Below are 13,529 nucleotides of genomic sequence, written 5' to 3' on the forward strand. Positions count from 1 at the left end.
TGTATTGAGATCATACATATGTGTGTGTGTGTGTATGTGTATAAACCTGTGTATGTGTGTATGGATGTATTTGTGTGTATGTATATGTTTGCGAGCGTTTGTTTGTTTGTATGTATGTTTCCCATGTAGACGTGTTTATATAAATTATCGTCTGCTTTGTTGTTTGTTTATCTATTTGTTTATTTTTTGCCAGAGATGATGGGCACATAAGCTCCACCTGGAGATGACATTCAAACATTAATTACTAGTCTTGTTGCTGTCATTGTTGTTGTTTGTTGTTGTTGTTTGTTGCTGCTGCTGCTGTTGTTGTTGTCGTTGTTGTTGTTGTTGTTGTTGTTTTTGTTGTTGTCGTAATTATCAGCGTTCTTAGCGCTCTTTCCCACTTAAAAAATGTACTATATTAAAAAATAAACTGATTTTAAAATTAGCTTATGACCCAAAATATATATAAAAACATAGATACATACACACACACACAGACACACACACAGACACACCACACACAGACACACACACACACACACACACACACACACACACACATACAAAACTAGTATCAATAATAAAACGCTGGGATAAGCTCTCAAAATAATGACCACTACATCATATACAGAACATGCACATAAAAGTGTGTACAAGCATGTGCACCATACACAAACACACAAACAAGCAAGCATACATACATACATACAAACAAACAAACATACATACATACATACAAACAAACGAAACGAAATGAAACGAAACGAAATTATATTTGCTTCTCAAAAACAAACATACCTACCTACATACAAACAAACAAACATACCTGCATACATACATACAAACAAAACAAACAAACATACATACATACAAACAAACATTACATGCATACATACAATCAAACGAACATAGATGCAAACAAACGCTGGACTTTGAACAACATGGGAAATCCAATTGCCAACTTAACTTTCTTGCATCAATAACAACAACAATAACAACAACAATTATAGCAATAATAACAATAATAATAATATTCGTAATAATAACAGCAACAACGGAAAAGTGTTTGTAATTAGCAGCTTCCAATTCATATAGACACATATTTACATGCATCTCCACCACATATATGTTAAATACATGTATATATGTGTATGTTTGTAGGTAGGTATGTTTGTATGTTTGTATGTATGTTTGTATGTATATATATATACATTCATAAACACATACAATCCCATTTATACATCAGTCAAAATGTCTTGATGGTGATGATGTGGTATTAGCTGTGTAGTCTTTTAAATTAGTTGACGACGACGATAATTTGGTAATGGTAGTAATGATTTTGTTGTTGCGGCTGTTGCTGCTTATGATGATAATGATGATGATGATGATGATGACGACGATGATGATGACGATGATGATCATGATGATGATGACAGTTTTTCAAACTTGGTTTACTACGCGCAGATGTATTGTTTTATTAGTTTGTTGGCTGTCTCGTTACTTTGTCACTTCGTCTACCCTTACTTTTCCTCTTATACTCTCTCTCTCTCTCTCCCTCTCTCTCTCTCTCTCTCTCTCTCTCTAACTATCTTTCTTTACTTCTTTTGTCTTCTTTCATTCATTCTTTTCGTCTGTCTTTCATTTTCTTTTCTTATATTTTTCTATCTAAAATTTTAATCTCTCCACAACATACTATGATCGATAATTTGACTTCACCAGCTACATCATCATCATCATCAACAACAACAACAACAACAGCAACAACAACATCAACAACAACAACATCAACAACAACATCAGCAACAACAACAACATCAACAACAACAACAGCAACAACAACATCAGCAACAACAACAACATCAACAACAACAACAGCAACAATCTTTCATGCTGACTGACTGACTGAACTATCTGACTAATAACTACTGCTGTTTCATTTCTTCTTATTGGGTTCTTCTCCTTCTTAATGCGCTTAAACACGTGTCTACCTCCATAGCTACACACAAAAGTGTGTGTTTGCACATGTGCGTGCGTGCGTGCGTGCGTGCGTGCGTGTGAGCTTTCCATCCATACATCCGTTTATTCTTTTAATTTCACTACTCTTTCATTCAATTATTCGTTCGTTCGTTTATTCCATCATTTATGTTTTTTGTTTTTGTTCTTTGTCTCTCTGTTTTTTTTTCTCTCTCTCTCTCTTTCTTTCTCTCTTTTTCTCTGTGTGTGTGTGTAAATAGATAAGAAAGAGCGCTATTAATAAGCAAAAAGCAAGTGATGGTTGTGACTAGATAGATATCTCAATTCGGATACATCACCATACATATACCATACATATGTCTGGCGTCCGTCAATCAATCTATCATTCGTTCTTTCATTTTCTGTCATTCATTCATTCGTTCTGTCGTTTATTTATATCATTCATTCATTCATCTGTTCGCTAGTTCGTTCATCTGTTCGTTCGTTCGTTTGTTCGTTCAATCTTTTCAAATTTATTAACTCTTAATTTTGAAATTTTGTTTCTGGTGAACAACAAGCGAAATCATTCATTTATTTGTTTATTCCTTCGATTCTTTGTTTGTTCATTCATTCATTCATCATTCGTTCATTCATTTAATTGATGTTTTGTTCTTTACTAATATAAGTCTGTTCGTCATCATCACAGGAATTATGAAACAAAACACACACACACATACACACGCACACACACACACACATATATACACACACACACACACAGGCAGAAATCCTTACATACAGATGTTATGTTTTATAGTACTGGCATAACATTTCATGATATTCCATTGCCATAAATAAACAAACTTACAAAAAGCTCCTACATACACACGCACACACATACAGATGTATATATATATATATATAAAGAGAGAGAGAGAGAAAGAGAGAGAGAGAAGAGAAGGAGAGAGAGAGAGAGAGAGAGAGAGAAGGAGAGAGAGATACATACAGCATACACACACACACAACACGCACATACAGGCAAACAAACCTACAGTTATAAATTAAAATCTAAAATTTATTTAAAAAATTAAAGCCCTTTTATTATTTATAGAATCATCGTTTATATAATAATAATTATTATTATTTATGATTATTATTATTTATTTTTATTATTATTATTGTTTATTATTATTATTTAAGATCTAGCGAAAATTTTTTACAACAACATCAGCATCTTCATCTTCATCATTTCTTTGTTATCAGTGTTGAGTACGTGGGCGAAATGAATGGCGCGATTATAAATGTATATGTATGTATGTATGTATGTGTGTGTAGGTATGTATGTGCGTATGTATGTTTGTGTGTATGTGTGTGTGCATATGTATGTTTGTATATTTGTATGTACGTATGTTTTCATGTGTGAATGTGTTTCAAATGTTTCTAAGTAGACGTGGATAAATGGTTGGATGGATTAGTGAATGTACGTTTGTATGTGTGTGCGTGTGTGCGTGCGTGCGTGTGTGTATATATGTTTGTATTTTTTGATATTCAACAGAAAGAACTAGGAGCGGTGTTGCCTGAGTTGAGATGGTTGGTTCGCAACAAATATTCAGAAAATTGCAACTGTACTGATGAAAACAAAGAAACCAACAACAAAATCGCTACCACAAACAGCAACCGCAGCAGCCACAGCAGCCACAGAAGCAGCAGCAAACATCATTATTACGCCGCAAAAATAATTTTTCGAAAGTTGAAAAAGTTTTTAAAAGTCGAAAAAATTGTGAACGTATTGAGAGATTATAAGATTCTCATACAAGTTGTTTCGAACAACAACATCAACAACATCAACAACAACATCAACAACAACAACAGCAACAACATCAACAACTTCAACATCAGCAACAACAATGGCAACTTTAAGACAACAAATATAGGTAATAATAACATTAATAATAATACTAACGCCGATGTTGTTTGTAAAGAGCTTCATTATATAAAACGGGCCAATGATTGTGAAGTGGAACTAATTCCATCCAATCATAGCAAATTAAACAATTATGTCAACCAATCAGCTAAAAGTAACTCGTTATACGGGCTCCAATTGGCTGGGCTTAATTATTTAAATGATCAATTTACAATAACAACATCTACGTCACTATCATCATCAACGCCATCAACTGTTTTAACAAAAACAAATTATTTTCCATTGACCATTCCTCACTTCCATCCGCCATCCCTTGTCCGCCATTTTGTTTCCACTGACGTCACTTCCGCTCACGTGACTCCTATTAATTACAATGTGCCTTCTTCTTCGTTCTCGTGTTCATCAACAGTTTCTCCATTCTTAATGTCGTCGTCATCATCGTCTACATCGCCCAAGTTATCTTCATCAGAACTGATTTATGCAACGTCACCATCGTCATTGTCATCATCTTCTTCCTTTTCATCATCTTCTTCTTCCTCTTCCTCTTCATCATCGTATTTCTCATCACTTCATCTCTCACAACAATGCATTGATTTACGAATGGATAACAAAAAATCGATTAGCCCATCATCATCACCACCAACATTGTCGTCGTCGTCATCATCTTCATTAGCAGCAGCAGCAGCAGCAGCAGCAAAAGCAGCCTCAACGCCATCATCAGAAAATCGTGATATAGGAATGGAGATCCAAATGTACAACAACAACAATGATGATAATGTTAATGGTAAAAAATCAGATGATGATGATGACAACGACGACGATGACGATTATGATAATGATGATATAGTATCTAAGGTTTAATTTTTTTATTACTTTTCAAATTATTCGTCACCAACTCCATCTCCATCATCATCTTCGTCATCATCACCAACATCATCATCATCAAAAAACAACAACATCATCATCATTTTTTAATACAATTTTATCGAAAAAAAGATTTTTTGAATTGAATTGAAGTGAACAATCGCCATAAACAACAACCACAACAACATCATCATCATCAACAACAACAACAACATTATTATCAACAACAACAACATTATCATCATCAGCAACAACAGCAACAACATCATCATCATCATCATCATCATCATGACCAATTATTATTCATTCCTAATTAGCCGCATCTTTAAAAATTTTCTTCTCAACTTTCTCCGAAAAGGTGAAAGAAAAACTGATATACATGAACATTGGAGAAAAACTATTGCAACAACATCAACAACAACAACATCATCAACAACAACATCAACAACAACAACAACAACATCATCATCAACAACAACAGTTACTACTGCAGCATCAACAGTTTTTGTTATGTGAAAAAGACCAAATCGTAAAACAGCAACAACAACAACAACATCAACAACAACAACATCAACATCATCATCAACATCAACAACATCATCAACAACAACAACATCAACCAGCAAAGGAAGAAAATATGAGTGAAGCATTATCGATTCGACAAAACGAACAACTATTACAAGATGATAAGGTTGTTGGCGACTCTATTCACCACTACCATCATCATCATCGTCGTCATCATCATCATCATCGTCGTCATCATCATCATCCTCATCATCATTTATCATTAATTATCACTTTCTTCTCAAGTCCAAATATATTCAGATAGATGACTAAACGTATTTTTTTATCCGTGTGTGTATATGTATGGATGGATGTGTATATGTATATATATATATATATATATATATATATATATATATATATGTATATGTATGTTGGAAGGAGACCATATTTTATACAGTATTGTATGAATTCTACAGAATTGTTGGCATTAATCAATTCAAAGTTTTTCTTTTCAATTATATATATATATATATATAACTTTTTAATTTTATATATATGTATATATATGTATATATATATATATATGCATATATGTATATACATACATATATATATGTATGTATGTATGTATGTATATATGTATATATAAGTATGCTTAAGATACACTAAGTTATTCATTATTATTATTATTATTATCATTGTTATTATATATTGGAGCAAAGTTTAAAGTACTACAAAACCATCACATCGTGTTGTCACTGTTTCGTTCGATGATGATGATGATGATGATGATGGTGGTGGTGGTGATGATGGTGGTGATGATGGTGGTGATGATGGTGGTGATGATGGTGGTGATGATGGTGGTGATGATGGTGGTGATGATTTTGGTGGCGATGATGATGATGATGATGGTGAGATTAGTTTTGGTATTATTAGCGATTTATAATAAAATTTAAATATTTGTGAAATAAAATTTCATTAATTATTCGTATTCATTTTCATATTCAGGTTGTTTCAAATGGCTTAGAAGATACCAACAACGTCAACAACAACAACAACTTCAACAACAACAACAACAACACAGGCGTCAACAATACAAACAGCTTTGGCAGCTTCGTAATAAATAACGATAGCACTAAAAATCATAAACCGTTGAAACGGAAGCGAAAATGTTCTATTTCTAGCAGCAACATCAACACCAACAACAACAACATCAACAAAAACAACAACAACAACAACAACAACAAAAACATCAACAACAACAACAATATTGAACCCAACTGCTCAATTTACAACTTTTCGGCGTGCGATTCCAGCATTTATAATATAAGTGCACCTGCTGACAACATCAACAACAACAGCAACAACAACAACAACAACATCAACAACAACAACATCAACAACAACAACGTGGACGCCAACAAGGACAAACAACAGGCAAGGGACATGATTAGTAGAATATACATGAACGAACTGGAGAAGATGATTGTGCTCGGTTTACAGCGCGGAGTTTGCGTAGATAACTACATGAAAGAATTGGAGAAAATAAAACTGTCAGCCTGCAAAGCTCAAGGAAATTTTCAAAATCTAAAATTAGAAAATGAAAGTAATTTTGATAATTATGATAATAACAGAGAGTTTGATGGTAAAAGCGATGGCTTGGGAAAAAAACAGGAGCCAGAAAGAAATATCAAAATTAAACAAGTTAAACAAGAGCAAGAAAGTTTTTCAAACGGAAACATATCAGCCAACCAATCACCAAACGGTACACTACAGCTGACCAGCCAATCATATCTTTTGAATACGCCATCACCCCTCCAACGCATCCAATCAATTTTCACCTCCAATCTGATGAAGCCAAGACACAGTGCGTCGCCAACCTCAAAACACAACAGCAGCAGCAACAACAATAGCAGACCACCACTACCATCATTAGAACAACAACATTTAGAAGCACATTTGAACATAAGCACGGAAGAATTAGTAAAAAGAGTGCGTGAGTTTTTAGGCCGGTTCTCCATCAGTCAGAGATTGTTCGGCGAGAAAGTTCTAGGCCTCTCGCAAGGTTCTGTGAGCGATTTGCTGGCGAGGCCGAAGCCCTGGTGCGTTCTGACGCAGAAAGGTCGAGAGCCCTTTGCCAGAATGAAGATGTTTTTAGAGGACCAGGATGGCATCATGACCAACCTGCTGGCCTCTCAGTGCAAAGTTAATGGCAAGATCCCTAACAGCAACAATAGCAATGATAGCAGTGTTAATGACTGCTCCAATTTGCAAGTGGCAACAACGATACCGCAGCCCTCGCATCCCCCGTCATCTTCGTTGTCTTCTTCTTCGTCATCAAATCTCTGGAGTACTGGGTTTAAACTTGAACCGTCAACCAAGCAAGCGAATATTCTTTCGGATACCGATTTCAACCAATCAAGTACCATCGCTAATGCTTCCTTATTTTTAGCAACGCCACCGTCGTTCTTATCACCAACATCGTCGTCATCATATTTATCCCCATCTTCTTCCTCATCTCCATCAACAGCTGCAGCAGCAGCAGCAAATCAAATAACCTGGCCATCATCCCTGCAACAGTTTCCTGGATTGTTTCAAACGAGATTTTCAGCGGGGTTTCCACATGGTATTCCATTTTTTCCCTCTCTGTTGACGATGCTTGGTAGTGGGGTTTCACTTTCAGAGCACCTGTCACGTTTCCAAACATCTCCCAACACCCCCTACCTTTCCCTCCCTCCGCATCCTCATCTCCCTCATTCCGTTCCTCTCCCTCCACCTCCTCATCAGCTTCCTTTTCCTCTTCCGTCTTACAGCATCCATAGCAACAGCAGCAGCAGCAGCGTCAATCTGTGCAATATAAATAGAACAGTTTGGAATTCCCGGGATCCAATACCCAGACCTTTCTCAACGGATTATTTGCTGTACAATAAAGAACGTTCTATTTTTAGAGACGGCGGAAATTCCAATGCTTCTCTTTCTAATTATAGCTCTGAGAAAACGCTCAAAACCAGCGATAGCATTGACAACAGCGCTGCCAATAAAAATAATGCCGGAAGAAATGGCGATGATGTGGACGACGATGACACAGCGATGGATTTGTCGGACCTGGGCAGCAAGAGAAAGAAGACCTTCGTTGGGGACGTAATAAATCAGGTCTCTGACGTCACGGTGAAGCAAGAAATCAACCCCGTACATCCCTACCCCTCGACCCCCAGCACATCCCTGCTCTCCGTCGAATATAAGAAGATCTTAGATGTTCAATTCAAGGAGACTCTTTCGCCTGAATTAGACACGCAAGTAAGCTGACGATGATGATGATGACGACGACGATGATAACTATGATGACGATGATGATGATGTTGTCGTTGATGATGATAATGATAATGATGTTGGTGATGATGATGTTGTTGTTGTGGTTGATGATGAAATTTGAAAAACTCGCCACCACCACCGACAACGAGCAGCTGATAACAAGCCGAGTGAGAGATCTCTTGCAGGCGAACAACCTCGGTCAGAAATTATTTGGCGAGGCAGTGCTGGAGTTGTCGCAAGGATCGGTGAGTGAGTTGCTTTCAAAACCAAAGCCCTGGCTCCTCTTGAGTCTGAAGGGCAGGGAACCCTTCATAAAGATGAACGCCTGGCTGAACGATCCTCACGGAGTAGAGAAGTTGAAAAATTTTCAAACCGTCAACAATGCGGCCGGTGGGGCTGGCTCACATGCCACTGGGAGGAAAAGTTTGTTTGATGGGGGGTGATGGTTTGCTGGGGGGATGATGGTTTGATGGGGAGATGATGGTTTGCTGGGGGGTGATGGTTCGATGGGGGGGTGATGGTTTGATGGTGAATGATGAATCGGCAATGTTGGTTTTAATGATGAAAATAGCAGCTATATACGTCCTTCTCACAATTGATACGTTCAAATTTCTACAGGCAAATCGCAACATCCCAAAAAATCCACCTCTGGAGCGGACACCCCGTCAACATCATCATCCTCTTTTTCTTCAACAACCGCAGCAGCAGCGGTAGTAGCAGCAGTAGCAGCATCATCCACTCTTCCTTCACCATCATCGTCATCATTTGTCGTTGATTTTCAACAGCAGCAAGAGGCAGAGCACATCAGCGAACAGAGCCAACAACAGCAACAACAACCATCCGAAACAGCTTCAACAACAACAACAACATCAACAACACCAACTGCAACAAAAAAGAAAAAATTTCGTTTATTTTTTACAGAGAAGCAGAAATCAGAGCTTCGTGAGGCCTACAGAAGCGAGCCCTATCCGTCCCAGCAGCGGGTCGAACACCTAGCATCCAAACTGAACGTCGGCTGCAAAACTGTCATCAACTGGTTTCACAACCATCGAATGAGAACCAAGCAAGTGCACGTCATCGCGTTGAATAGGGGAAATATATTACAGCAACAGCAACCGCAACAGCAACCGCAACAGCAACCGCTGCAGCAACAGCTTCAACCAATACAAAATTATCATCTACAAGAGCAGATACAAACGTTACAAGACGAAGTTGTTCATTCTATGGGCAAGGATGAAGGCTTGAGCAGAAAATTCCATGACAGAATGGAGAACGAAAGCGAATCCAACGAGGAAAAAACATTTAAAAATAACTTTCAGGCTTTCCCAAATAAACCCGGAAGTGAATATCTGGTAGCTGACGTCTCAGCGTCATCGTCGCCGTCTTCATTTTCGTCATCCTCTCATCAGGTCAGATGCGCCAACAAGAGGAAGCGATCGAAACCTCTGAAGATTGAAGCTGATGATGCTGATGGTGGTGATGGTGGTGGTGACGATCATGACGCTAAGGATGATGATGATGGTGATGATGATGAGGTTAATGATAGTAGCATTAATGTAACCAACAACAACAATGACGATGATGACGATGATGATGATGATAAAGAGACTTTAAACTATAATAACGACGATAATGATGATGATGATGATGATGATGATGATGATGATGATGGAGATGAGGACGATGATAAGGAAGTTAAGAATTACAATCCACCTGATGGATTTAGGATAAATACATCTGGCGAAATAGGAAGTACGAACGAGAATGACGTCAACAATCGTAATAAAATTAATTATAACTATGAAAGCTATGATATTAATGATGATAATAATGAAAACATGAATGAAATTATATCAGAAAACAGTATATAATCAGAGTATTATTTCGTCACGTATCTTATTTACACCATATTCAGTGGCGTTTACATAGAACCGATAAAAATTTGAAAAAAAAAACGAATTTTTATTTCATTTTCCGTCAATATCGCTTGTTTTATTGTATGTTCTTTGTTTTCTGTTTGTTTTTTGGTTTTTTTTTCTTACTTTTTCTTTGTTGGTCGAGCATTTTTTCATATATATCGTGTAATCTTGAATTTATTTTTCTCCGATTTTCGCTCAAAGACGTATTTACACTATACATATAATCTATATATATATTATATATATATACTTATAATATATATATATATAACACGTGCAAATTTACTGCCATTCAGTTGTAATCTTATTTCTGCCAAATCCAGTATTAATCATGCTAAGGATGATGATGAAAAGGAGGGAGAAAGAGAGAGAGAGATAAATGGAAAGAGAGATGGAGAGAGAGATGGAGAGAAAGTAAGCAAAAAAATGTTGAACATATTTTGAAAAAGGTTTAACTTTCCCTCATGATGATTTAACATCGTGACGATCAAATGAATGATATTCTAAACGAACACACACACAGATACATACACACATTTGTATAAAACTCTATATTTTATATTTTACTAATTAATATCTTAAAAATATGACAAAAAAGTATTTTATTCATAATTATTTGTATAATTTTGACGAATTTTATCACGGAAGCATTTTTGCATACTTAACAATCTTATTCTCGAACAAGTAGTATATATTTTGTATAATATTTACATTCTGAAATAGATATTTTCCCCTTTTTTATCACCACCACCACCACCATCATCATCACAAATATGACGCCATCATCATCTTCATTATCATATCCAGTAACAAAATTATTATCGTCGTCATTGTAATAATGTGCTGTGTTTTTATCTGCTTCTATATACATCTTGTCTTGAAATACATATAAATATTCATATATACATATAAATATTCATATATACATATAGATATTCATATATATATATATATACATATAAATATTCATATATATATATATATATTCATATATATATATAAATATCCATATATATATATATATATAAATATCCATATATATATATATACCTTCTTATAAGCTTCATATAGATATATATGACTATTTTGTATATATATATAGATGTATATACATTGTTGTGTTGTTAACTGTGTTAGCTGGTTGTATTGTATTGTTATTGTAATAAAAATGTTGGTAAAGTTTGTTTGATAACACTTAATTATAGTTAGTTATAATTATTATAATTACAATTAATATGAAGGATGGATTAAAGTGTGTTTTACATCGTTATTCAGTATCGTCACAAAAGATCATCGAGTCTTTTCTATTGTATTTTTATTACTCTTGTTTACGTGCTGACCAAAAAGTATTTGAAATAATTATCTTTTTAAATATTCGGGACCACTGTTATGATTTCATTTCTTCTCTTATTAATTCGTTCAATCGTTTAGTTTATAACTCATGTTAATCAATTTTTATTCGTTTGTTCATTCATACGTGTAGACGTTCATTTGTCTGCTTAATTAATTCGTTCATCATCATTCATTCATTCATTCATCCATCCATTCATTCATTCATTCATTCATTTTATAATTTTTTTATTCACTTATTTTCAATATAGATTTCATTCTTTGACATCATAACCGTTTTAACATTTGTTCATTCAATATATTCCATCCATCCATTCCTCTATTCATCCATCTACACATACATTCATTCCTTCATTCATTCATCTATTTTTCAATCAATCAATTAACAAATCGATCAATCAATCAATCAATCATTTAATTAATCATTCATTCATTCATCAATCTATTCATATATCATCTATCTATCAAAATGATATATAATGTTCATCTCTTCTCTCGACCTAAAAACTTTGATAACATTATTTTTATATTCGCATATATATTTTTCTGATGAAAAATAAAAATGAAAAACTGGGTTTGTTCTTCTTCTTCTTCTTCTTCTTCTTATTATTATTATTAAAATTTATATTATCATAACTATTAATTGATCCAACAGACGATAAAATTCATCTGGAATTTAAAATGAACCTGTCAAGAGTTAAGCAATCGCACCAGGCTGGAACCGCGAATGAATGACGACAAGGTTCTTTAATTATTACTCATTATTGTTATAATTATTTTTATTATTAATTATTATAATCTTGATAAAAAAACTCGTTCCAACAAATCAAACGATCACTTTATTTACTTATTTCATTATTCGGGTTTTTAAAAAATAAACCAAAATAGGCGTTTATACAATATATATACTTATACAAGGGGTGTGCAAACTACGGCCCGTGGGCCGCATGCGGCCCGCGTAGCTATCTTATGCGGCCCGCGTTCGCCAAAAAAGGTTGTTAGCCAGACATTTATGATCTAATAAAGGAGGCACAAATCCTAGAAAAAATTCTCCCCCGGTTCGAAAAATTTGCTATTTAAGTACATTAGCGGCCCTTCAAAGGTAAAATAGTTCTCAATGCGGCCCTCCCAGCAAAAAGTTTGCCCACCCACTTATACCTTTATATCAAGTTTGCATATAAGTGTATATATACATAAATATATATATATATATATATGTATGTGTGTGTGTATGTGTGTGTGCGCGTGCGTGTATCTATCTATATGTGTGTATGTGTGTTTATTAAGCATTTAGGCTTACATGTAACTGGGAAAGTATGAGATGTTTGCCTCTTTCTTTCTTTGACATTTTTATTAGAATCATCGTCATCGTCATCACTACATTACACATATATATATATATATATATATATATATATATATATACATATATGTAAATATACATATATATATATATACATGTATATATATATATATATATATATGTGTGTGTGTGTGTGTGTGTGTGTGTGAGTGTGTGTGTGCTTGTTTGTGTATATAGGTTGCTGTTGTTTTAAGAACGTGACATTTAGTGTGATTAATTTTTTCAAATGTGCTTTTCAATTATGATAGATATCATATCGCTATCATCTATAGGTATATCAAATACCATCATCATCATCATCGTCGTCGTCGTTTTAGTATCATTGCTTTCTTCGTTAACATCTTGAATACCTATA

At 34.8% G+C, this 13,529-nt stretch overlaps 2 protein-coding genes across 2 annotated transcripts; both read left to right on the top strand.

Moving 5' to 3' along the window:
• Nucleotides 1-7,168: 7,168 nt before the first annotated feature.
• On the top strand, nt 7,169-7,402 carry HELRODRAFT_137918 (hypothetical protein; the record flags this gene model as incomplete). The annotated part of the gene is made up of 1 exon (XM_009015755.1): nt 7,169-7,402. A coding segment is annotated over one exon (234 nt), but the record flags the coding sequence as incomplete, so codon positions are not given.
• A 1,295-nt stretch (nt 7,403-8,697) lies between these two features.
• On the top strand, nt 8,698-8,937 carry HELRODRAFT_137677 (hypothetical protein; the record flags this gene model as incomplete). Its single annotated transcript, XM_009015756.1, has 1 exon — nt 8,698-8,937. A coding segment is annotated over one exon (240 nt), but the record flags the coding sequence as incomplete, so codon positions are not given.
• Nucleotides 8,938-13,529: the final 4,592 nt, after the last annotated feature.

Source organism: Helobdella robusta (assembly GCF_000326865.2).
Source record: "Helobdella robusta unplaced genomic scaffold HELROscaffold_16, whole genome shotgun sequence".
NCBI lineage: Eukaryota > Metazoa > Annelida > Clitellata > Rhynchobdellida > Glossiphoniidae > Helobdella > Helobdella robusta.